The sequence below is a fragment of the Stenella coeruleoalba genome, assembly GCF_951394435.1.
Source record: "Stenella coeruleoalba genome assembly, chromosome: 16".
In the NCBI taxonomy this organism is placed as follows: Eukaryota; Metazoa; Chordata; class Mammalia; order Artiodactyla; family Delphinidae; genus Stenella; species Stenella coeruleoalba.
The window spans coordinates 74,222,494-74,250,361 of record NC_137162.1 but is presented as its reverse complement, the minus strand read 5'-3'; the positions used below and the strand labels follow the sequence as shown (position 1 = coordinate 74,250,361).

General features: G+C 40.9%; 1 protein-coding gene across 7 annotated transcripts in view; it reads left to right on the top strand.

Moving 5' to 3' along the window:
- ZNF248 (zinc finger protein 248) overlaps positions 1–27,613 on the top strand; it is a 43,282-nt gene extending 15,669 nt beyond the window's left edge. For 4 of the 7 annotated variants that reach the window (XM_079900100.1, XM_079900099.1, XM_079900101.1 and 1 more), the window contains one exon: positions 119–6,536. In XM_079900100.1, coding sequence (XP_079756226.1) covers positions 119–1,599 — 1,481 coding nt within the window. In that variant the 3' untranslated portion in view covers positions 1,600–6,536. Of the gene's footprint in view, positions 1–118; positions 6,537–15,817; positions 15,932–16,834; positions 16,967–17,827; positions 17,887–23,193; positions 23,321–23,572; positions 23,666–24,803 lie in introns of those variants that run through there. The other 3 variants (XM_079900103.1, XM_079900104.1, XM_079900102.1) reach the window with 3 other exon arrangements.
- The last annotated feature ends 255 nt before the right edge of the window (positions 27,614–27,868 follow it).

Here is a 27,868-nt window from a genome sequence, read left to right as displayed (position 1 = left end):
CAGAAAACTGAGCCTAAAACAGAAGAATCGACTGCATAATAGGGCATTAATGTAAAAGTCCAATTCCATTAGAAATGTACTAGGATTTATAAGACGTGGTTATTTTTCTCATTTCTAGAAGACTGGAAAGTTGATGACCTGATAGAGAGCAGCCAGGAAAATGAAGATGAACATTTTTGGCAACTTGCTTTCACCAACCAAACATTAAGTACAGATAGTGGTGACAGAGTAAGGAAAACTTTAAATCTAGGTACAGACTCTGTTCCTTCAAGAAATTTTCTGTATAAGATATGTGACACATGTGAAATGAGTTTGAAAAATATTTCAGGCTTAATTATTAATAGAAAGAACTATTCTGGAAAGAAGCCTGATGAGTTTAATGTATATGAGAAATTGCTCCTTGATATTCGGCATGAGAAAACTCCTACTGGAGGGAAATCTTATAAATATAATCAAAAAAAGAATCGTAGCCCGGATCTCACTCAGCCAATTTTTGACCCACATTTTGAATATAATGAAAATGGACAAGGCTGCCATGGGGAGGCAGACTCTTTCACAAACAAGAAAGCTCAGATAGGAGAGACACACTGTAAGTATAATGAATGTGGAAGAACTTTCATCCAAAGTTTAAAGCTTAATTTATCTCAGAGAACTCATTTGGAAATGGAGCCATATGAATGCAGTATTTGTGGGAAGTCCTTCTATATGGATTTAAGATTGGGGCATCAGAGAGCTCTTACAGGGGAAAATCCTTATAATGAATATGGGCAGATTTTCTGTGACAGTTCAGCTTTCATTATTCATCAGGGAAATTACACAAGAAAGATCCCCCATGAATATAAAGTAAGTCACAAAATGTGGGAAAAGTCAACCCTCTTTAGACATCAGATAGTACACATGGGGGAAAAACCTTATGAGCACAATGAAAATGGAAATACTTTCAACAAGAAGTCACATCTCACCCAACTTCGAAGAGCTCACTCAGGAGAAAAAACCTTTGAATGTGGTGAATGTGGGAAAACATTCTGGGAGAAGTCAAACCTCACTCAACATCAGAGAACACACACAGGAGAGAAACCCTATGAATGTACTGAATGTGGGAAGGCCTTTTGTCAGAAACCACATCTTACCAACCATCAGCGAACACATACAGGAGAAAAACCCTATGAATGTAAGCAATGTGGAAAAACGTTCTGTGTGAAGTCAAACCTCACTGAACATCAGAGAACACACACAGGGGAGAAACCCTATGAATGTAATGCATGTGGAAAATCCTTCTGCCACAGGTCAGCCCTAACTGTGCATCAGAGAACACACACAGGAGAGAAACCCTTTATATGTAATGAATGTGGGAAATCCTTCTGTGTGAAATCAAACCTCATTGTACATCAAAGAACTCACACAGGAGAGAAACCTTATAAATGTAACGAATGTGGGAAAACCTTCTGTGAGAAATCAGCTCTCACTAAACATCAGAGGACTCACACAGGGGAGAAACCCTATGAGTGTAATGGATGTGGGAAAACCTTTAGTCAGAGGTCAGTACTCACTAAACATCAGAGAATTCACACAAGGGTGAAAGCTCTTTCAGCATCCTGAACATTCTGAAGCCTTTATCCACTCTTTCAAATTCGTTATACAGGTTTTTAAAATTAGATTAATGAAACCCAAAGAATGCCACAAATTATTAGAAAGTGAAGTTTTGTTGTGCTTCAGATAATTAGTACTAGAATAAAACCTTATAATGTTTTGAATATGTGAAAGCTTTCAAGAAAAATTAAAACTTTGCATCAGAAAATTTATATTGAGGGGAAATTCATTTAAATAATATGGCAAAAACCTTTATCTCAAATTTATGTTGTGTAGTGCCATATTCTGGATGTGATGCCAAAATTGTAAATCTAATGGATGATACTCTTTTACAGTCATATTCACAGAATCATAAGTTTAAAAAAGTTAAATGACAACAGCATTAAACATTTATGTGAAGAGTCCTTGATGTTTGCAGGCCTTATGTGAGTATGCTAATATCATAGAAATTTGAGGTATTCTTGATATGTATATTAGAGCCCAACATGCTTGTGAAGAGAAACTCTGAACCCTTAGTTAAGTAACTATTATGGTCTATATTAATATTTCCCACACTAGATATCATCAGTGTCTTTATAGGTTGACACAATTATGTACATATGGATATGTAAATATGTTTATACACACATACCAACACACAGTGGTGTACTGCAGTAAGCTTATACTGGCTTGCAAGTACTGCTGATTGTTAAATTTTCAGAAATTTTGTGAGCCAGTTGTTAAAAAGAGTCATTATTTAAAAATTAAACTATATAAACTTACAGTTAAATATTAAAAAAGCAAGGTAATAAGTACTCAACACTCATTACTTCCTAATTATTTTACAGTATTTTGCTGTTATCTTTGTTCTTTAGGTTATTTGTATTGTTGAATCTGCATGGTGAATACTGTATAATGATGTGCTACTGGACATCTCTTCCCGGCTCTACATTCAGTGCCATCATGTTGGTAGCTTGGCTTTAGTGGGAGTATTTACACCATGATAATTGGCAAACTCTACAAATCAGGGTTTTGTTTTCTCAGAGAACCTGTAGTCACATATTTACAGTAGCACATCACTGTGTATTTATGAAAATACATTTGGAAAATTTAAAGTACAAGCCACATACCCCTTTTTCCGTTTTCTGATATAAATAAATGGCTGTGGCCATTATTGCTGAATGGCCTCTTGAATAAAGAAGCCAAAATATGTTTTTGTGAGGTTTTTAACTACCTCTGCATCAATCCTATTCTAAATACTACCAGAGTCTCTCTGTAGTATGGCCAGTATATGCTATTTTACAACCATATTGCTTACCTTTCTTCTGACTTTGCTGGCATATGTGAATGAGTATGGCCATTTTTACTGAGCTTCCACTTCCATAAAAGAGCCAAACAATATTTTTCTGAGGTTACTCAGCTGCCTTGGGTCAGTCAATAATGCAAATGCTATTAATAACAACGATATTTACATAAATTTCGCAAAGGTTAACATCAGTTATGAACAGTAATGCTCACTGCATTCTACAAATAAAAAGTAGTGGTGTATAATGAAATGCCTCTGTCATATTCTTGGTGCTTTGTTGCTGTATCTATTTAGGCATGATGTGTGTAATCCGAGTTGTATGTAACAAAGGAACTATGTATTTAATTTAATAGACTGTAATATACTGTCTCTCTCTCCTTTGTCTTAGTGTTTCCTTTGCTTCCTTGGAACACATTGAAAGCAGTTCCAAGAGATACTGCCCACCCAACAGCCAATCCCTACTTCTTAGTTGCTGGGCTGTTTTGTCTCTTTGTCCGTCCTTCCCCCAGATGATTTAGGGGTAAATCCACATTAGTCTAAGTTAATCATGAAGATTCTATACTAATGATTTTGTTGGGATGGACATGGGAGCAGTGAGATATTTGGAAAATATTCTGCAGTGCTTTGGGGAAAGATCTCAGTGATAAAGTATTGTCATGACATGGGAAGAGATTGTCTCTCTTCTGCTGGACATTTTCATGTCTGTATGTTACACTAGATTATAGTTGTGACCCTGAAGGACAATAGCCTGAAGATAACAGTACACAAGATGGGAAAAGCCTGGCTCAGAGATGACGTCACTAAGCTGCACAACTCTTTTTGGACCTGCTCTCTACTAGGAGTTTGTATTACTGTGGCAATAAGTGGCTTCTTATTTATTCTCAGGGATGTCTGTTACTTAGACCTGAAGGCAGTTCCCTGATACAGATGAATTCTTGTCTAAGTGTTAATGTTCTATACAGCAATTTTAGGGAAGAATTACTTCTTTTGACAAGTTAGTATAGGGATGGCTGTTAGTATCAGCCATGGTTCTGGTGAAAAACAGAATTCTGCTTCAACTAAGAAGACTTTAGTGGCAGACTTATTACAGTACAGTAGTTTGGGCCAAAAACAAGGGATATTGAAGCACCTAGAGACTAGTGTCACCAGGAAGCCATTACCATTCTAAGTCCTTAAGGGGCAAAGGATGGAAGCAAGTGTTACCAGAGCCCAATAAGAGCTGCTCTTATGAAGAAGGGGCCTCCTCATAGGAGATATTGTCACTACCAAAATTTTGGCACCAAATCCCCAGAGCCCTCAGGTGCCACGTGCAGGTGAGCACAAGTGGGCTTAGAGAATGTAGAAGGGAAGGTCTGGGTGGAGCTATTGGAGAATAAGCATCACAATGTTTTTTATTCCTGTAAATTCCTATATAAAGGCTCAGTATTAGAAATAAAGTTATTCTACTCGTTGAAAGTTAAGTGTTTCTGCCTCATTGTGCTGTTACGTTGTCATAAAGTAAATTCCTTTTGGAACTGAGCACTGTGGCAGGTATGTCTTTCCTTTGGCATATGTGAAGCAGACATGTTAAACTGATTATTCATATAGCCCTACATGGTGTTTCTTGTCATAGTTGTGTGAGGTTAGCAGCTCTCTGTTCTTCCAAATAGCCAGTCCTCTGCACTGTTTGATTAATTCATCCTTTTTCTTGTTGGCTTGATATGACCAGTAGGGATAACTGGTTACCCCCCTCGAGAGCATAATAAGAGTAGGTGTTTACCTCACATATTATAATGAGTACATTTTTGTGTGGATTTTTAATTGAAATATAATATTTTGACAGTATTTCTGATTGGCAAAATTCAAATGCGCATAAAATAAGTGTATTTATAAATTCTCTATAGGTAGATATATATGGATTAAAATACATGGCAAAAGGCCCAGGATACCTGCTGAACTAAAAGCCAATAGTTACTTCGGGGGAGGTAACTGTTGGGGTAGAGTCTGAAGAGTAGTCATCCGTTATACTCCAAAGAGTATTTATGCCCTCTTCTCTCAATATGGGCCCTGGTTAATCAGCACAGTCCTAGGAAAGCTTAGGAAATTTCGCTGCCTCCTTGGGCACCAGTCATGGCCACCATGCTTCTCCAAGTTCCTCTTCTATTTTAAGGAATATGATTAAAGACTGACAAGAGCAGAGCATGTCTTCACAAGGGGCTTCAAGGAATTCTGAACCCCGTCTTATTCTTCAAGGACTTGGGCTTCTTTGCGGGGGGTTAGACAACTGAGAATTTTTGGCTGTGTGTTATTGGAAGTAAGTTCAGGGTAAGATCTGCTCTTTCACATAGGGATAACTACCCCTATTTTGTAGATGAGGATACTGAGCCCAGAGAGCATCAACCATTCCATCCTGTGGACTCCAGACATGCTCAAGGTGGGGCATGCAGGATATTAAGCATCACTTCTCTACCTCCTCAAGCATCTGAGAGGAACTTGCTCTCAAACAGTGGTGCGTAAGAGTAGACGTCAGTTCCTCAAGAATATGTAGTGGCTATTGCAACTTTTCTACATTGTTCTAGTAATGTAACCTATTCTTGTGAGCATGGAGTTGGCATTTACTCCAGATGGCACCATCTATTCCTGGCTCCACGTCTGTATTCATCCAGGAATGATGCTTTGTTAAAATGGGCCAATGAGAACCCATCCTAGAATATTTTTATTGAGAAGTCATCGTGACCAGGTAGTTTGTGTCCTTCTTGCTACCAGCAGCCATATCAAGAAAATATATCTGCAAGGGAGAAGATGATGGTGACAAGTGTTATAAAAATAAAATGGGAAAAGTTGTCAGAAAGATGGTTTGATTTTATGTAGTGTGGAGAGGGAAAGACCTCATTGGGGAGGCCAAAGTGGAGGAAAAGAGCCACTTGGATATCTGGACGAAGTTGTGTGTATATGTGTGTAATACATACACATGTGTAACCTGTTTTTGTTTTTTGTTGTTTTTTTTTTAAAATTGGGCCCGTTTTCTGTCTTGAACTTGACCTCCCCTTGCTTGGTATGAGCTATCATCATGCCTATGCTTGGCAGGGAAAGGTGGAGCCATAGCCTCTGGGAGGGTTTAATTCATGGGTATCCTAGAGGTCCTCAGCCACTACCCCTGTTTATTGCCCCCAGTTGGAGACTGCAGCTGTAGTTGCCCTGAACCTACCCCTTTATCTGTGTTTTTCTGGGGAAGGCTTATCCTGTTGAATCTGTTATTTTCACTTAATCTTCTGCCACCCCAACACCATTTATTAAATAGTCCCATTTCTCTTCACTTTTTTTAAAACACTACCAATATCATATACTGAATTCCTATGACAATCTTAGGACTTCACATGTTTTTTTACCCGACTGAAAACTAAAATATTTAGATTATTATAGCCATTAACAACACATCTTTAGATAAGCGTTAGTCTTTATTTTCACAAAATGTTTGGCTCTTCCCATTATTCCACATAAAATTTACATTCGTTCTAGCAATGGAACAAAAAAAATGTGAAGACACATAACTTCGTTGAGATTTTGTTTGGAATGTTGTGCCGTAACATACTTCATTTTGTAGTCAGGAAAATGATTTGTACCTCTTATTACTCAAATCTTTTAAACTATTGTTCAGTAAAGTTCGTTTCTTTCATATAGACTCTGCATATTTTTTATTTATGTCTAGATATTATTTTCTTTGAACTTGTATACCTCTTGACTATATTATCATCATGGACAGAAGGGGGACACTTTATATTCTTAAAATATATTTACCGGGGCTTCCCTGGTGGCGCAGTGGTTGGGGGTCCGCCTGCTGATGCGGGGGACGCGCGTTCGTGCCCCGGTCCGGGGGGGGGTCCCACATGCTGCGGAGCGGCTGGGCCCGTGAGCCATGGCCGCTGAGCCTGCACATCCGGAGCCTGTGCTCTGCGGCGGGAGAGGCCACAGCGGTGAGAGGCCCGCGTACTGCAAAAAAAAAAAAAAAAAAAAAAAAAATATATATATATATATATATTTACCAATAAAGATTTTCACTATATATTTAATGAAAAGACAGTCACACAGCATTATACCCTTTGTAAAAAAAAGTCAGAGTTGGTGCTTAAAGTTAATTTTGAGAGCAGGGGTCTTCTTTTGGATTGTATTTCTTTTTTGGATTTTTTTCCATTTTTGTTTAATAATTGTGTAATTTTTCGAATCTAACGTATTTTGCAACCCAGGAGAAACCCTGATGATCATGGATATGACACTTTTTAATTGTTGGCCTCTGTTTTCAGCTTTATTTAAATGTTTTACGTATATCCATAATTGAAATGGATATATTTGTGGCATATATTTGCGGTAGTTTTATGTTAGTATAGAGTCAGGGTGTGATTATAGCCCATTTTTAAACTATGTCCTTGGAATTGTAAAAGAGCAATACCTCCAGAGAGAAGAGATTATTTGGGGGAGCACTAAAGGAGGGACCATTGAGGCTAATGGATGCTGAATTCAGAAATGTGACATATTGGGCCTGATGACACTGGGGAAGGAAGGTGCAGCCCTTTGCTCAGCACATGTGCAGTTCAGTCTCCAGCCTCCTAAGGCTCCTTCTGGAGACCTGGTTCAGGACAGAGAACGGGAAAGGAAGTTTGTGCACTTTTGGGTTCTGTGGAATTTGGCAGAGAGAAAAGGAGTTGAGACTAGCTTACAGTGGGTAGGATCCAAAATTTCTCCAAATGCCTCTGAATTGGGCCCATTAATGTTTTAATTTGTGTCCATAATATTTTTGTGCCTACCCTGGACTTACCTTCAGATAAAGGCCTTTGAGGATAGGCTGTGCTCCAGGGTCTGTGTTTTAGAGTGAAGGGGAGGGTGCAGAGGAGAGAGGGTGAGGACTGGAATTGAGCAGGGGATCAGCTGTGGTTGCATTTGTTACTTTCTTTGAGGAAAGCTCCCTATGTCGGTGGCCAGATGTGTGCAGTAAAATGTATACGTCTCTATTCCAGAAGATCTTTCTGAAGCTGTGTACGCCAGGGCGTGAGGTCCATGAGTGTGATTGAGAAGGGTTGTTAAAGGCTGTCCGGTAAGAGCTGGGGCTGTGGGGTGTTAGTGGTCTGTAGTAAAGCACATGGTTCAAGAGCATAGACTTTGGAGTTATTGTCTGCATACACGTCCAGATTCTATTACTTAATACATTTGTGAGTCTAGATAGGCAGTTTAACCACTGAAAACCTTAGTTTATCCCTGCCTAAAATGTGAATGATGGCGGTACCTACTTTATAGAGTTGTAGGACTTAAATAAGATAAGCAAGTAAATTCTAAATATATTTATTCAATCAATAGATATGAGTCAGTTTCTCAGTTGATTAGGAGTTATTTGAAAATCAAACAGAAAAAACTCTGGAGAGTTACATCACCAAGACAGCGAAGTAGGAGACCCCAGCCTTCCCCAACAAAGGTCAACAATTAGACAAGTTATCCAGGAACAAAAACAGCTGTGGGAGAGCTCAGGAATCCACTTAACAAACTTCAGCAACAGAGTAGAACAAAAAACCTGAGAAGAACTACTCAAAAAGGGAAGGAAGAACCACTTCATTTTGCCTGCATCGTCCCACCCTGCTGGCCCGCGCTGCTCAATGCCAGACGGACCAACCCAGCTAGAAAGAGCTCTCACTGGAAAAGGAGGAGCAGGTGAGCAACCAGCCTCCCCAGCCTTTCAGGGTTCCAGAGGAAGGACCCACTTCAGTTTCACTCCACCCAGAGACCGGCACAGGTGAGATGTATAGAGGTAGCTAGGAACACGGAAGAAGAACAGAGGCTACCAGTATCACCCACACAGCAGTAGCAACCACGGTTCCCAGTGACCTGTTCTGCAGAGGATCCCAGCAGCTTTCCCACTGAAGAAACCAATAGGCAGCACAGCCACAGACTCCCTGCAGGTGTCACCAGTTTTTGCCCAACAGGTATTTGCATTTACAGACACCAGCTGCCTGAGTCCGCCTCAGGCCCTTCTGCTCCACCCCCGTCCACCAGAGCCTGAGATCCACAGCAGCAGCTAGTGAAGGCCTCCGCAGCCGCAGGAGTGCAAGGCACCAGCCTAGCCCTCACAGCTAACTCCCACCACCATATGCACCCTTGGGGTTACCTCCTCCAGCTGTGCATTTGCATGCTGCCAGCCCAACTCTTGTCAGCAACTTCCATTGCCATGTGCACACCTGGTATGCCGTCCCGTGGCCATGGAAGTGCATGTTGTCAGCCAAGGTCCGCATAAATGCTGTTGGGCCTGGATTCAGCCGTATCTCAAGTCACTGGCCTGCACCACTGGGCTCACCTGCAGCTTCCCCTGCAGCTGTGCACCTGCACGCTCCTGGCCTGACTCCCTTCATTGGCCTCACTGCCATGCAAGTGCCTGTGGAGACACGCTGCAGCCCCAGGAGTGCACAGCAACAGCCAGGGGCCCCACGGCAGCCAGTGTGCCCACAGTTGGCCGAGGTCCTTGTTTCTGGCCCTGGTCCTCACCACTCTGTGTCTGCAACCAACCCCTGCCACTTCACAGCAACTGCGGCCGGCCCCAGAGCTGAGTGTATGCGTGCCACTGGCTCTGGCCACCACTGCTGCCTGCCCTGATCCTTAGCTGCTGGACCTGGAGGTGCTGCTGAGAGCCCTATCAGTCCTTGCAGCCACTGGGGACCCCCACAGCACCCACCAAGGGCCACATAGTTGCCAGTGCCCTGCCCCCAGTGGCCTGAGCCAGTGAGACATCACACCTCCCCTCCACCAAGCCAGAGCTGCCACACACTCTAGCACTTGGCACCCTGCACCAGTAAACCTGCATCACAGAACATTCTGGCATGTCCCCACTCACAGGTGATAGTCTTTCCTTACTAAAGTCAGTCCATAACGTCTGCAAGAGGTGACTGCTTGTTCATATGTACAAACACCTATGCAAGGATACAGGGATCAGGAAAAATTAGGGAAATATGACAATACCAAAGGAACACAGTAAACTTACAGTAACTGACCCCAAAGAAATAGAGATTCATGAATTGCTTGATTATTCAAAATAATTGTTCTAAATATCCCCAGAGAGCTGTAAGAGAACACAGATTAAGAATTTAGTGAAATCAGGAAAATAGTACAAAATCAAATTGAGAAGTTCAATGAAGAGAAAACATGAAAAAAAACCACAACAAGATTTTAGTTGAACAACACAATGACTGAAGAATTGAATAGCTTCACCAGCAGACTGGATTTTAAAGAAGAAAGAATAAATGAACCCCCCAAAAAGAAAAAATATCACTTGTAATTTATCCAGTCAGAGGAGAAAACAAAAAAAGAGTGAAGAAAGACTATGGGACTAATGGGACACCATTAAGTGAAACAATGTATACATCACTGGAGACCCAGGAGAAGAGGGAGAAAGAGACAGAAAGCTTATTTAAAGAAATAATGGGGCTTCCCTGGTGGCGCAGCAGTTAAGAATCTGCCTGCCAATGCAGGTGACATGGGTTCGATCTCTGGTCTGGGAAGATCCCACATGCCATGGAGCAACTAAGCCCATGTGCCACAACTGCTGAGCCTGCACTCTAGAGCCCACAAGCCACAACTACAGAAAGCCTGTGCGCAGCAACGAGGACCCAAGGCAGCCAAAAATAAAATAAAATAAATGAATGAAAGGGAGGGAGGGAGGGAGGAAGGAAGGAAGGAAGGAAATAATGGCAGGACTTCCCTGGTGGTGCAGTGGTTAAGAATCTGCCTGCCAATGCAGGAGACATGGGTTCAAGCCCTGGTCCAGGAAGATCCCACATGCTGTGGAGCAACGAAGCCCATGCGCCACAACTACTGGGCTGTGATCTAGATCCTGCTAGCTGCAACTACTGAAGCCCACACGCCTAGAGCCTGTGCTCCACAGCAAGAAAAGCCACCACAATGAGAAGACTGCGTACCGCGATGAAGAATAGCCCCCGCTCACTGCAACTAGAGAAAGCCCACGCACAGCAACGAAGACCCCACGCAGCCAAATATAAATAAATAAATTTATTTATTTATTTATCTATTTATTTTTTAAAGAAAGAAATAATGCCTGGAAACTTCCCAAACCAAGAGAGAGATTTGGACAGCCAGTTACATGAAGCTAATAGATCACCCCATAATTTCAATCCAAAATAATCTTTTCCAAGACACATTATAATAAAACTGCCAAAAATCAAAGCCAAAGAGATAATTTAAAAAGCAAAAAGAGAAAAAAATTTTCTCTCATACAAGGAAACCATCATAAAGCTATCAGTGGATCTTTCAACAGAAACCTTGCAAGCCAGGACTGAGTAGGATGATACACTTGAAGTGCTGAAAAAAAAAACCTGCCAATCAGGAATACTTTACCCAGCAAAACTGTCCTTCAGAAATGAAGGCATGATACTCTCCCAAACAAAAGCTGAGGGAATTCATTACCAATAGAAGGAGTTATTCAAGTACAAACAAAAGGTGCTAATTAATAACATGAAAATATACAACACACTGGTAAATATAAGTATTCTAAGTCAGACTTAGAATACTCTAACACTATAATATGGTGGTGTGTTAAACATTTAACTCTAGTATAAAGCTTAAAGGACAACAGCATTGAAAATAGCTATAGCTATAATAGTAAATGGATATACAGTACAAAAATGTAAATTGACAACAACATAAAATGGGACGGATAAAGAAGTATAGCTTTTATATGCGATGGAAGTTCAGTTGTTTTGAGCTTAAAATAAACTGTCATGTCAATAAAATGTTTCAAGTAAGCCTCATGGTAACCACAAAACAGAAACCTATAGTAGATACACTCAAGATAAAGAAAAGGGAATCAAAGTATACTTTATGCAAAAGAATGAAATTGGGCTGGGTATATGCAAAAGAATGAAACTAGACCCCTATCTTACATCACTCACAAAAATAGAAATGGATTAAAGTCTTAAACATAAGACATGAAACTGTAAAACTCCCAGGTGAATGCATAGAGAAAGAGCTCCTTGGCACTGGCAATGATTCTTTGGATAAGACACCTGAAGCACAAGCAACAAAAGAAAAAATCAACAAGTAGGACCACATCAAGCTAAAAAGCTTCTGCACAACCAAAGAAACAAAATGATCTAGGAAACTATGGAATGGGGGGAAATATTTGCAAATCATATATCTGGTAAGGGGTTCATATCCAAAATATATTAGGAACTCACACAACACAATGGCCAAAAAACAAAACAAAACAAAACAACCCCCAAACAATTTGATTTTAAAATGGGCAGAGGAACTGAATAGACATTTCTCCAAAAAAGACATACAAATGATGTCGAAAAGGTGCTCAGCCTCACTAATCATCAGGGAAAATCAAGTCAAAATGACAATGGCGTATCACCTCACACTTGTTAGAATGAATCTTATCAAAAAGACAGTTAACAAATGATGCTGGTGAGGATGTGGAGGAAAGGGTAGTCTGGTGCACTGCTGGTGGGAATATAAATTGGTAAGGCTACTAAGGAAAACACTAAAGAGATTCCTCAAAGTGCTAAAAATAGAACTACCATATGATCCAGCAACCCCACTCATTGTATATTCAGAGGAAATGAAATCACTATCTCAAAGAGATACTTGCACTCCCATGTTCGTTGCAGCATTATTCACAATAGCCAAAATACACAAACAACCTAGGTGTCCACTGACAGATGAATAAACAGAAAATATAGAAATAATATATACATATTATATATATATACAATGAGGTATTATTCAACCATTAAAAAAGAAGAAAATCCTGCCATTGAAACAACACTGATAGACCTTGAGGGCATTAGGCTAAGTGAAATAAGTCGACAGTGAAGGACAAATACTGTATGTTCTCACCTATATGTGGAATCTAAAAACTCATAGAGGGCTTCCCTGGCGGCGCAGTGGTTGAGAGTCCACCTGCCCATGTAGGGGACACGGGTTCGTGCCCCGGTCTGGGAAGATCCCACATGCCGCGGAGCGGCTGGGCCCGTGAGCCATGGCCGCTGAGCCTGCGCGTCCGGAGCCTGTGCTCCGCAGTGGGAGAGGCCACAACAGTGAGAGGCCCGCGTACCGCAAAAAAAATAAAATAAAAATAAAAACTCATAGAAACAGTGTAGAATGGTGTTTGCCAGGGGCTGAAAGGTGGGGGAAATGGGGAGATGTTGGGCAAAGGGTACAAACTCATTCATAAGATGAGTAAGTTCCGTGAATCTAAGGAAGAGCATGGGGACTTTATAGTCAACCATATTGTACTGTATAATTGAAAGTTGCTATGAGAGCATAGCTTCATTGTTCTCACCATAACGACAAAATGGTAATCAATGTTAAGTGAAGAATGTGTTAACTAACGTTACTGTGGTATACATTTTGTAATATACAAGTGTATCAAATCATCACATTGTACACCTTAATCTTACACAATGTTATATGTCAATTATATCTCAATAAAGCTCGGAAAAACCTCTGTCTTCTTATAGAGCTTATTTTCTAATGGGCACAACAAAGTACAAACAGGTACTTATGACTCACTCCACAGATCCACTCCCACATGAAGCAAGCAAAACTGATGAAAAAAAATTTTTTTTTAAAAAGTAAAGTCTCTGGAAATTGTCCTAAAGGCATATGGCGAAAAAGAAACATTCAAGGAAATCTACTTAAAACTCATTAAGAACAGCAAGAGTTTGTCATATTTGAACCTCAACTAGCTCCCCTGCCCCCCAGCTCAGTGTGACAGTAACTCCAGTCACATGCAGCCAAAAGAACAGCTGTCTTGCCTCCCAGCTCCCAGTCGCATGCAATGGCATCTATCTGGGAGGGGCAGGCTCCCAGTGTTTCCTGTATTCCTCCAGCAATCTCTTTTAGAGGCTGCCTTGTAGGCGAGTGCCATTTAAAGAGAAGTCAAGAGCTCCTGTTCCTCCAGACCCCACTCCTGTTTCAGGTGTACCATGCTGAGAATACTGAGGCCCCAGTCACCCTCATTTTGACTAAATAGGGTAGAGCTTCCAGGCCAAAAGGGAAAATGAGAAGACCACAGGCTACTATGCCCATAATATGGCCCATGCCATATTTTAGGCACTATGCGCCTAAAATACCTGTGTCACAGAGAGAAGAATGCCGCTGTATCCACTCCTACATCTGGGGCATGGCTCAGAGATTTTTGCCAAGGGGGAAAGGCAGGTCATAGAATCAAGAGGTCCAAAGCTCTCTCCAAGGAACTGACTTTATTTAAAAGAGTGTACAGGATGGTTAAGCCTAAAGGCACTCAAAAATCAGTGAAGGTATGGTGAAAAGCAATTAAAAAGAGGCTGGTAGTTTCATGAGAGATCTAGGCTAAACCACAGAACAGGTAGTTTACTAGAGAGAAGCAAGGAAAAGACGAATAAGAGTCTACCTGAGATCAAAATGAGCCCCAAATACCCAAAAACTTTTCACAGAAAGGCTTGGGTAGTAAATTGCAGTTAATTTAAGTCAATTTTAGTTATTAGCGTAGTAGTGGTTATCCATTCCCCACTTCCTAGTCCTGTGGCAGTCAGCTATTCACATGTTCCTGGAGCATGCAGGTTGCAGGAGCCTTGCATGCAGCTTGCAGGAGACAGGGTGGACATTAAGAACCCTGTCCTCTAAATATGAGGGATTTGTGCTCTGTTTGCTCACTGCTGCTTCTGATTGTGGAGAGGCAGACACGGAGACAGGCAGCCACTGCTGCACCCCCCATACCACTGCTGTAAGCCACTCCCCCTCTGAATAAACTGACTTCTTAGGATTTAAAGGGCTGGCACTCTTTTCTCCTTCATTTTTCTCTTTTTCACCCTTTGGGAATCATACATTTAAAGACGAGGATATTCAAAAGCAACCACAAATACAGGAAAATTTAGAAAGTACCACACATGCCCAAGGAGAGGTGCAGGCTCAGAAAAGACTTGAGAAGACCTTAAGTTTTCACCTCACACTGATCCCAGCCCAAAGACATCCTATAACAATTAAACAAACAAATAACACACTTAAAAGCCAGGGAAGGGAGAAAATCTGATCTTCAGAGACACGACGTTGTGCGATTCAAATGTCCAGGTTTCAAGAAAAAAAAAAAAAAACCACGAGGCATACAAAGAAAGAGGTAAAAAAGAATTTAAAGAAAATGTCTCTGAGAAACACCAGATGGTGGGCGTAGTAAATAAAGACTTTAAAACTGAAACATGCTCTAAGAGCTAAAAGATGATATGGACAAAGTCAAGAAAACAATGTATAAACAAAATTGAAATACCAGTAAAGAGGTAAAAAAGGAAAAAATTCTGGTGCTGAGGACTTCCCTGGTGGCACAGTGGTTAAGAATCCGCCTGCCCATCACTTTTAAGAAAGCTTACAATTGGGCCCTGTACCATCTCAAGTCCTCTGTAGCTCCTCTTGAACATTTTTTGCCATAATAATAATTATTATATTTTTTTTAATTTTTATTTATTTATTTATTTTTGCGGTACGCGAGCCTCTCACTGTTGTGGCCTCTCCCGTTGCGGAACACAGGCTCCGGACACGCAGGCTCAGCGGCCATGGCTCACGGGCCCAGCCGCTCCGCTGCATGTGGGATCTTCGCGGACTGGGGCACGAACCCGTGTCCCCGGCATCGGCAGGTGGACGCTCAACCACTGCGCCACCAGGGAAGCCCTGAAAGTTATTCTTTCAAACAGATTCACTCAACGGCTCCGCATCCCACTGCGGTGTTTTGCAGTCTCTTGCAGTCCTGAAAGAACTAGCCTCAGTGAGCTACAGAGCCAAGCCACGCGGGGTAGAGAAGCCTCCTCTCTCATGCATAACCCTTTAAACTCTCCGGGAGGGCGTAGCACCAGGGCTTATGGGAAATGTAGTCTTACGTTCCCTGGCTCACACTGCGCGTGGTTCAGTAAGCCCCTCTGCCGCGGCTCGTCCTGCGCACGTGCAGTTCACTAGCCCCGGTGTCTCGCTTTTCCGTGTCTTGCGGAGAAAATCCTGGACCGTCTAGGTCTGCGCGCGCTCAGAGAGCGGGTGCTGCCTGAGTCAGAGCTGCGGGTGAGCCCGAGTTGGGTGAGGGCCGAGGGGTTCCGGTGCGGCTTGAGGACTGGTGGGAGGTAGCAGTGGGAAGGAACCCCGCGGTGTGACCCCCGGTGAGAGAGCCTGCGCGGAAGGATGGGGGCGGCCTCGGCTGCGAGGAGGGATGGCGGGGTCGGGGCGCCTCTGTCAGGGGAAGGGGCGGCCTCGGTCGTGGGGATGCGGACGTACGGAGCCCCGAGAGGCTGCCGAATCCACGCGACTGCGGGAGGGGGGGTGTGAGTTTTGTATCCAGGCGGAGCCAGGTGTAAATTAATTACTGCTGGCAAGATGATTGATCTACCTGAGACGAGGTTTTCTCATCTGTAAAACGAGAGTATTGATATGTACCACACGGGGTTGTTCTGAGGATTAAGTTTTTACATACGTTTTGAAAATACGGACGTAAAGTTTTTACATATAGCACATAACGTATAGTTGATATTAGCTGATAAGGTGTTTGGAAGATACTTTGCTGTTTTCATTAGCTGTTTTGTTTAATCTTCACAACAGCCTTTATGTAACTGTTTTCTATTTTGACAAAAAAGGAAAACTGAGGCTCAGAGGGTTCAAGTGAAATACACCAGGTCACACAGCCACGGTAGATATCCAGCCTAAAACCAGCAGTGTATTCCTCACAGCACTTCCCGCGGGGCACAGGGAAACAATCCCAAAGTGTGTGGAGTGAATCTCACCTTGTGGTCAGGTATTCTGGGGTTTCTTGCCATCTCGGAACCCCTGGGGCAGACTACATAATGTGTTGCTTGGACTGCAACACTGTCCAATCTTCAGCATCCTCAGTCGCCTTGGAGTTTAGACAAGTAAGTTCTGTGACATTTGGAGCCCGGAATGAAACTTCTAAATAAGATGATTTTGTCCTTTAAGCCTAGGTTCCTGTTCCTTTGCAAGTAACAATCTTTATGCTGCTCAGAATGAGCAATGCTTCGCTAATATCACTGCATCCAGAAGACCTCACCATGATGGTGAAAGGTCTGGACCAAGTTTCAGGAAAGATAGGTGAGTGGGGCCCTGAGAGTGGTGGGCAAGGAAGTGTTCATTCTTTGGAGGGTTCACGTGGGCATGGTCTGCAGAGAGAGATCACTAGGCCCAGCTTTTAATAAGCATACCATGCCTTCAGCCTCCACTCACTTTCTCCAAATTCTGAGCTGCTCTCCTGTGACATCCGTCATGATGTGTGCCCCCTAGAGGGATGCTGGCTGCTGCATCTACCCTGACATCATAGAATAGGGTCATCTGTGTCTGCTTCATTTCAAAGCTGAGAAACCTTGACTGTGAGTGTACAAGTAACCTGCCCATAGATGCCCAGTTTGTTAGTGGTGGAGCCAGGAGTAGAAAAAGGCTGTCCATGTTATAACGGGTAAGTCACCCACCAGGTTTTATTACAACTCAGTTAGAAACAAACAAGTTTTTAAATAGACCTTTTCCTGAAGGAACTCCCCCATCCCTTTCTGCAGGGTGATTTCTCTGACTCGAAGGGTAGGCAACTCAGTAGGATATAAGCAAACATATCTTGAGTACTTTTTCTACAGCGTTGATGATGAAAATAATGGTTTGTCTTCTGATGTAATATTATTTGTTCAATTAGTCCTGAATTGGTTCTAAAAGAAAAATGAAATTAATAAATCATTAGGAAGTAAATCCGGGGTTAAATTGCTCAGCCAGGCTCTATAACTTGGCTGTCAGAGTTGCACATGTGAATTCTCCCTCCACATAGTTCTTGCTGACTCCTCAGAGGCCAGAGAAACTTTTTCCCACAGAGGGGCATTTAACCAGCCGGTAGGCAGAAGTTCTTAGGAAGCTCAAAGATTCCTAGCAGCCAGATCTCACATGACCCACTCCTGTTTTCTTTTCCCATAGCTGTACATACAGCCTTCTCTGTACTTTCCCAAAAGGAACAGAAAAAGAACAAGTCCCCGGTGAGTTGTTTGTTTATTCATTTCTCACATTGTCTTCCATTGCAAAAATGATTCAAGATTAAAATGATAAAAATTATTAAGGAATATATAGAGTTAACAGATCTAAAACAAGGAAAAGTCAACATTTAATTATATGGAGATAATCATAGTTGCTTTGTTAGTATGTATATTACACATATTTTATAACTCATTTTTACAATAATAATTATGTGCAGATTTATCTCTGATACTTTGTACAAAAGGAAAATGCTTTGCTTTGACTCTAAGAATAAACAAAAGTAACTCGTCATGGAATATAAAGACTTTCTGGCCTGAAGTCTGAAAAAAATTTCTTTGTCTTAATGAAAGTGTGGTAGTTGACAACCTCACTTAACAAGCGTGAAGTGAATGCTACCTCTGTTTCTCTTCTCTGACTGTTCTTTAGTGGGCACAGGAGGCAGAGAGCCAAAGCATGACTCAGTTGATGTAAGGTGATGATTTCTTCTGTCTGCTTCTTGGTATGGTCTTCTTCCTGTTGCCTTTTAGCAAAGCTTATCCCCACGCATTCCTCCTCGGTCCATTGTAATTCTTACCTTACTATTGTTCTTGACTAATTTCATACCATGTGGATTTTCAACTATATCCGAGGATGAGACAACCGCTCCAAATCTGAAATTCAGAAGCTGAATTTTGTGCCTCGTTAAGTAAGTAAGACCTATCACTGGCCAGACATATTTTCAAAGCAAACTGTTGATTTTTTCCTATAGGGTTTTTGCAAAGAGTTAGTATATTAGTTTCCTATGGCTGCTGCAACAAGTGACTGCAAATTTGGCGGCCTAGAACAACAGAAATTTATTGCCTCGCAGTTCTGGGGGCCAGAAGTCTGAAATCAAGCTGTTGTCAGGGCAGCACTCCTGCCTAAGGTTCTAGAGAAGACTCTGTTCCCCATCTCTTTTGGCTTCTGGTGGCTGTTGGGAGAGAGGGAGGAGATGGAATGGAAAGAAAACCAAGGTGAAGAAAAATATTCCTTAAACCCTGTATCAGTCAGGGTTTTCCAGAGAAACAGAACCAATAGTGTGTGTGTGTGTGTGTGTGTGTGTGTGTGTGTGTTTGTACACATATATGCATATAACACATGTACGCATACTCATATATATTCATACATGTATACATCCATTTTAAGGAATTGGCTCACGTGATTGTGGAGACTGGCAAGTCTAAAATTTGTAGGGCAAATTGGTAGGCTGGAAATTGTCAGTTATAAATATATATGGAATTTGAAAAATAATACAGCTGATATTTAGTACCAAGTTCCCCTTCCCTGAGTTCCTCTAGCTGCAGGTCTAGAATGTCTCCAGTGGCAGCAATGTCAGCAGTCCCACAGCTATTTCTTCTAAAACACCATTTATATTCAATTTGAATTTCATTTCTAAAAAACCCCTTTCATTTCTTTATTGCTCCTTCATCTTTGTTGGCCAGTTCCCTGTTGCAGTTAACTGTTTTTGCAAATGTCTTATTGCTGAGAGACAAGAGGCAACACAACTACATGCTTTGCTGTGTGTGGTGAATGCACAGCAACCAGTCACAGGCAGACTTTGGAAAAACCGACATGATTGATCATTGTTCATGATGTGTGTCTGTTATCTCGTAGTGATTTGTGGACTGAAAAACAAGCAGTTTCTACTTTGTGCAATTACAGTTATCCTAGTAACTAAAAATCTGACCCGTGTTGTTGGGCTGGTGTTATTTAACTAAATTGTGGTGACTGAAATTCATGCCTATTAGAACCATGCGAAGTTGGACTATCTGTATAGACATAAACATTCATACATACCTATCTATTAACACAAATTTGTAGATGCTTAAAAGTTGTGCCTGGCAGTGTAGGTTATCAGAGACTTAGGAGCACTTTTGTGTAAAGGAATAATCCCAAGATTACACATCATCTATTCCCTGAACAGACCAGGGCATTTTTAAAAATTTGTTTATTTTTTGGCCATGCCATGCGGCATGCAGGATCTTAATTCCCCAACCAGGGATCGAACCCGTGCCCGCTGAACTGGAAGCGTGGAGTCTTAACCACTGGACCGCCAGGGAAGTCCCTAGACCAGGGCATTTTATATCACTGAAGCCCCAAACTCAGTTCTCTCCTGATTTTATGCTGTTTGTTAATCCAGTTTGCATCCATACCAGTTTCTAAGCTTTCTGAGGGTAGAAACAGTGTTTTATGTACTTTATATATCCACAGAAACTAGGACACTTTCATACATATAATGTATTTTATGCTTGTGTGGACATCTATGTATGTATATACACTGTAAGGGAGCAAAATTTGCCACACCAAAATGTGTCTCTTTGGCATGAGGATGAATTTAGGCTGATTATTATTATTAGTTTTTTACATCTTTATTGGAGTATAATTGCTTTACAATGTTGTGTTAGTTTCTTCTGTATAACAAAGTGAATCGACTTTGTATACATATATCCTCATATCTCCTCCCTCTTGCGTCTCCCTCCCACCCTCCCTATGCCATCCCTCTAGGTGGTCGCAAAGCACCGAGCTGATCTCCCCATGCTATGCGGCTGCTTCCCACTAGCTATCTATTTTACATTTGGTAGTGTATATATGTCCATGCCACTCTCTCACTTCTTCCTAGCTTAACCTTCCCACTTCCCATGTCCTCAAGTCCATTCTCTACGTCTGCATCTTTATTCTTGCCCTGCCACTGGGTTCATCAGTACCGTTTTTTTTTTTTTAGATTTCATATATATGTGTTAGCATACGGTATTTATTTTTCTCTTTCTGACTTACTTCACTCTGTATGATAGACTCTAGGTCCATCCACCTCATGACCAACAACTCAATTTTTTTCCATTCTATGGCTGAGTAATATACCACTGTATATACGTTAGGCTGATTATTTTTAAGAAACAGAAGACTCAGGAAGTCTTTCTTTTTACCTAAAGAATTTAGATATAGGGCCTATTCCTGGAGTAGAGCTGTCACCAGAGAAGCTGCAAAGAATGAAGGCTATATGTGGTTGGGGAAACTCTACAGCAGCGGTCCCCAGCCTTTTTCGCACCAGGGACCAGTTTTGTGGAAGACAGTTTTTCCATGGGATGGGGGCGGTGTTCGGGGATGGTTCAGGCGGTAATGTGAGTGATGGGGAGCAATGGGGAGCAGCACTTTCTTGCCCACCACTCACCTCCTGCTGTGCCGGTCCAAAGCCCAGGGTTTGGGGACCTGTGCTCTACAGGGCCTAGAGATCAGTGTCTATTCTGTGTCCCATTGTCTCTGCAGGCCCAGTAAACCTTTGTTCACCAAACTTTTGCTTTTCCATTTCCGTGTAAATTGCCTTCCTCCCCTTTGAAGTCCCAAATCACTACCACTAACATCCTTTTTTATCTTTTGCTCAAGATGGTATTTAAAGTGAGGGTTTCAGCCATTTTGGCAAGTTACTTAGCTTTCCTGGGTCTCTCTGCTGTATACATTTTATTAAACTTTTGTTTGATTTTCTTTTATTAATCTCTCTCATGTCAGTTTATTTTTTTTATGGAAGTATAGTTAATTTACAATATTATATTAGTTTCAGTTATATAGCATAGTGATTCAGTATTTTTGCAGATTATACTCCATTATAGATTATTACAAGATAATGGCTATAATTTCCTGTGCTATACAGTATATCCTTGTTACTTATCTATTTTATACATAGTAATTTGTTTATGTTAATCCCATACCCCTCCTCCTTTCCCTCTCCCCTTGGTAGAAATGTAAATTGGTGCAGCCACTATGGAAAACAGTATAGAAGTTCTTCAAAAACCTAAAAATAGAATTGCCATACTCTCCAAGGAATTCCACACCTGGGTGTATACCCAGAAAAAAATGAAAACACTAATTCAAAAAGGTACATGCAGGGCTTCCCTGGTTGTCCAGTGGTTAAGGTTTCGCCTTCCAATGGGTTCGATCCCTGGTCGGGGAGCTGTCCCGCATGCCTCGTGGCGAAAAAACCAAAGCATAAGAAACAGAAGCAATGTTGTAACAAATTCAATAAGGACTTTAAAAATGGTCCACATCAAAAAAATCTTTTGAAAAAAAAAGGTACATGCACCCCAATGTTTATAGCAACTTTATATATAATAGCCAAGACATGGAGGCAACCCACGAGCCCACCAACAGATGATTGGATTAAGAAGCTGTGTGTTACTCAGCCATAAAAAAGAATGAAATTCTGCCATTTGCAGCAATGTGGATGGACCTAGAGAATATTTGCTTAGTGAAATAAGTCAGGCAGAGAAAGACAAGTACTGTAGGACGTCGCTTATATGCAGAATCTAAAAAATAATACAAATGAATGCATATGCAAAACTGAAACAGACTCATAGATACAGAAAACAAGCTTGACCTAGAGAATATCATCCTTCCTTTTATCCATGTGGTGTAGCACATTGATTGATTTGCAAATGTGGAACTATTCTTGTGACCCTGGAATAAATCCAACTTGGTCATGTTGTATGATCCTCTTTACATATCATTGGATTTGGTTTGCTAATATTTTGTTGAGGATTTTTGCATCTGTATTCATCAAAGATATTGGCCTGTAATTTTCTTTTTTTGTAGTGTCTTTGTCTGGTTTTGGTATCAAGGTAATGGTGGCCTCATAGAATAAATTTGGGAGTGTTCCGTCCTCTTCAGTTTTTTGGAATAGTTTGAGATATGTATCTGGTAGAATTCCCCTGTGATCCCCTGACCAGGGATCAAACCCGTGCCCCCTACAGTGGAAGCACTGAGTCCTAACCACTGGTCTGCCAGGGAATTCCTGAAGGGAGTTTTTAAATTACAGATTCAATTTCACTTCTAGTGGTTGTTTTGTTCAAATTGTCTGTTTCCTCTTGACTCAGTCTTGGCAGGCTCTGTGTTTCTAGAAATTTGTCCATTTCTTCTAGGTTGTCCAATTTGTTGGCATATAACTGTGTCAAAGCCTCTTTTACGATTTTTTTTTATATCTCTGTGGTATCCAAATTGGAAATGAAGAGGTAAAACTCTCATGTCAATTTAATTCTTAGAGCAGCCAGAAGAACCCAGAAGGGTGGAGGAAAATTTCTTCCGCTCTGACAACATTACGCATGAATTAATAGATTAATTGGGTATTTTCACTATGTTTCTCTTTGTCCCACCACGTATACACAAAACAGGGAATATGGTAAACATAAAAACTTTTTCTAATAAACTCAACAGTGAACATGGTGAGGAATTAGTTCCTAAATATCTTTTCTCTGTCATACAGTTGTGAATATTTCAGATTGATCAGATATATGCTCTTACAGGGATCAGTTTCATTTGAGGATGTGACTGTGAACTTCACCCAGGAGGAGTGGGGTCAGCTGGACCCTGATCAGAGGACTTTGTGCAGGGATGTGACGCTGGAGAACTACAGAATCCTCATCTCATTGGGTAAGCAGAGCTTCTCTAAGTAACAACATCAGACCTATCCTTTCTTTGTTACCAAAGCATATGGATCTTTTGTAGAGTTTAATGATATTTAGGTTTGGACACTAGGAATATTGTTTGTGTTTTCACCTCCCCATTGAAAGATTCCAGTGGGCTCCTTCATTGTGCAGTTCCTGAAGCTGGTCCTTGGTTTTTCTTCTGAGTTCCTGAAGCCAGGCAGTGTTCTCTATGTCCTGTATCACTTTCCACTATCAGGGCATCGCATTGCCAAACCAGAGGAGATCTTCAAGTTAGAGCAAGAAGCACCATGGATATTAGAGGAAGAATTTGCAAGCCATTGTTACCCAGGTGAGTAATCCAGGGGAAATTAGATCCCAGGTGGTTGTTTTAGATATAAGCATCTTTGGAGCATTTTGAACAAATCTATTTAGAGGCTCCATCTGTTTGGAATTGACTAAGGATGTTTAGCCTACATGCCTCAGATACCTAAATTCACCACCAGATATAGTCTCACACATAAATGTTTTCTTTTTCGCTTGGCTTTTTAGTAGTTTAATCCCTATTACCTGTACCTTGAATTTCATTCCTATCTCATAATAAATATTTTATCTTAGTTAGTCCCCTTTCCTCTAAGCATTCTCAGTTGCCCACATTCCCTTCTATTAAGGACTCCTTTTGTTTTCAGGAGTTAATTAATTAATTAACTTAACCAATACTGCTTGAGCACTTGGTCCATGCCAATCATACTCTAAATGAAAGAGATACAGCAGTGGGTGAAATAAGTCCCTTGCTCTCAGGGAATTTACTTATTAGCAGGAAACAGACACAGGAACCTGACTGCCCTGTGAGAAAATGATGTACAGGTGTGGCAAGAGTAGAAGCAAGGAGACCAGTCAGGAAAAGAGATAATGCCATTGACTAGGTTTAGGGGGACAGAGTGTATAAAGTGATGGAGTTCTGGGTGTATGTTGATAGTGGGGTTAACAAAATTGGCACATGGACTCTAATCTACCTCCTCTAAATACTTCATTCCTCTGGTAATTTCTTAGAACAACATCCTTGTCTACTTGTGCTCCCTGTCACATTTACTGCATAATTCTCTTGATTGGGCATATTTTACTGTGAATTCCACTCTTTGTAATTCATCCATTCTTATTGAACCTTTAATTCTCTATTCCTGATGTTTCTTTCACCCCTTCTATCCATTTTGGAAGGTATATTCGTGAAGGGCCACATAAATATATGTACATTCATTGCCAACTTTACTCTCCCCTTTTCTACCCCAGGAGCTTTGATTAGTTGGTTCACTGTCACCCCGTCCCCTCAGCTCCTCAGAAAAGTGGAGGAAATGGAAACATTTATATGGAACTTTTATTTCAAAAGAATGATTCTGAAACCAAAGAGTCAGATAAATAGTATTTGTGTATTAGCCCAATTTTATAAGTAGTTTAATTCATAATGTATGTTTAATTTTTCTTATTTTTAGGTGAATTGAAAGTTGATGGCATGATAAAGAGCAAAGAAAACCAAGACAGACATTTATGGCAGGCTGCATTTATCAATAACAAAAAAGTAGTTACTGTGAAAGAGAATGTATTAAGAAAACCATTTAATTTTTGCATAGACTGTATTCCTTCCAGAAGAATGCCCAGTAAATATAACCTAGATGGAATCAGTTTAGAAAATACATCAGAGTTAACCAATAATAATAGAAACTATTCAGGAAAGAAATCTGATGATACCAATGGGTGCGAGAAATTGATTCCTGAAATTAATCATGAGAAAACTCATATTGGAGAGAAACTTAATGATTTTAATAAAAATGGGAGCACTTGCTATCATAATGAGGATTTTATTCAGCAACAGGAGAGTCACAGTGTGGAGTAACTATTTGAATATAATGAACACATTAAAGCGTTCCACGATAATGCCCTCTTCATTACTCAAGAATGAACTCACACAAGAGAGAAACTCTGTGATTATGGTGAATGTGAGAAAACGGTCAAGGATGAGTCAAACCTCATGTTACATGGGGTAATTTACTCAGGGAAGAATCACTATAAACTTAATGAATGTGGGGAAACCTGTGATAAGTCAGTCCTCTGGAAGAAACGTCATAGACTTCACATGGGTGAGAAATACCACGAGCGTAACGTATGCGGAAAAGCCTTCTTCCAGAAGTCAAACCTCACAGTACACCAGAAAACACAGACAGGAGAAAAACCCTATCAATGTAATGAATGTGGGAAATCTTTTTACCATAAGCCAGCCCTCACTGTATATCAAAGAATTCATACAGGAGAGAGACCCTGTGAATGTACTAAGTGTGAGAAAACCTTCTACCAGAAGTCAGCTCTCCATCGTCAACATCAAAGAACACACACAGGGGAGAGGCCTTATAAATGTAGTTAGTGTGGAAAATCTTTCTCCCAAAAGTCAGACTTGACTGTGTATCAGAGGTCTCACACAGGAGAAGAACCTTATAAATGTTATGAGTTTGAGAAATTCTTCAGTATAAAGTCAAAACTTACTATACATCAGAGAATAGGCTCAGGGGAGAAGCTCTACGAATGTAGTGAATGTGGGAAGATGTATTATATGAAGTCAACCCTCAATAAACATCAAAGACTTCACACGGGAAGAAAATATATGAATGCAGTGAATGTAGGAAGACCTTCTGTGGGAAGTCAGTTCTCCTTAAACACCAGAGAACTCATACAGGGGAGAAACCTTACGAATGTGTTGAATGTAGGAAAACCTTTTCTGAGAAGTCAACCCTCAGTAAACATCAGGGGATTCATACCGGGGAGAAACCCTTTGAACGTAACAAATGCAGGAAAGCTTTCTGCCAAAAGTCACAACGCATTCAACATCAGAGAATTCATACAGGGGAGAGACCCTATGAATGTAACGAACGTGGGAGAATGTTTTGCCAGAAGGCCTCCCTCAATGTACATCAGAGAACACACACAGGAGAGAAGCCCTATGATTGTAACGAATGTGGAAAATCTTTCTATAATAGTTCATCCCTCGTTAAACATAAGAGAATTCACTCAGGGGAGAAACCCTATAATTGTAATGAGTGTGGGAAGACCTTCAGCCACAGACCCACTCTTGCCACACATCAGGGAATACACACAGAAGAGAAACAATGTAAAGACATTTATACAAAACACTCCTCCCACAATTCAGAGCCTTTGGTATGACAGAAACTATATCTGGGGAAGAAACTCTATGCATGTAATGAATGTGAGAAGTCCTTCTGCCAGAAGTTAGCCTTCAGTTTATATCAGAGAACTCACACGGAAGAAACCCTGGCAGTGTTTTTATCAATATACATTTCATTTTGCTACTCAGCACATTGCTAGTCTGTATTTCTGAGTTTCTCTTGCAACCACGTTGGACAATGTGAATGAGAACTGGCCAATGGAATGTGAGCATAATGATGTCATTCACTTCTAGGTCTGAGACATAATGGGCTCCGTGGCAGTCCTTTGTGTTCTCTGTTCTCTGTGGGGTAGGAATGTAGTTGCCTTCCATTGAGAGGTCTGTATGCACTGTATGTTGGTGAACTCACACAAGAGTGGAGACTCCTGTCAAAATCCTGAGTGCTTAGAAGCCTCATCCATGAATCAAACTCACTGTAATGGGAAAAATCAGAGTCAAGAAATCTATTGGTTACAACAAATGTAGAAAGGCTTTACTAAAAGGTGATATTTCACTGAACCTCAGGTAAATCAGAGTACAGTAAAACTTTATAAACGTTTGGCTTTCTGAAAGTTTTCAGTAAAACATACTTTATTACAGTTCAGAGAATTTTTACTGAGGGAAACAATTTAGAAAACAAATTTTTTTTAGAAAAATGTTTTGGTAACAAAACTTTTGCTAAATATAATAAAATATTTATATGTATGTAGCCGCTGTAGTACATGTGTTTTTGTAAAATATCACAAATATTTCGAATGAATCATGTATACAGCGTTATGTATGTGTGCAAATTCCTTCAGCTGTGGGAGACTTTTATATGAGTGTATTGTATAATATTTTCCGTGTTTAAAATTTTCACTGGAACCCAATAGAATCAAACTAAAACATCAAGATCCTTAATTTAATGACCATTATGACATAATTATCATTGTAAATATCACTGCAGTCTTTTATATTTTAACACTATATATATATATTTTTTTAAATTTATTTTTGGCTGCGTTGGGTCTTCATTGCTGCGTGTGGGCTTTTCTGTAGGTGTGGAGAGCAGGGGCTAGTCTTTGTTGCGGTGCGCGCGTGGGCTTCTCATTGTGGTGGCTTCTCTTGTTGTGGAGCACGGGCTCTAGGCGCGTGGGCTTCAGTAGTTGTGGCACATGGGCTTCGTAGTTGTGGCTCGCAGGCTCTAGAGTGCAGGCTCAGTAGTTGTGGCGCATGGGCTCAGTTGCTTCATGGCATGTGGGATCTTCCCAGACCAGGGTTTGAACCCGTGTCCTCTGCTTCGGAAGATGGATTCTTAACCACTGTGTCACCAGGGAAGTCCAAACACAATATATATTTTATGTG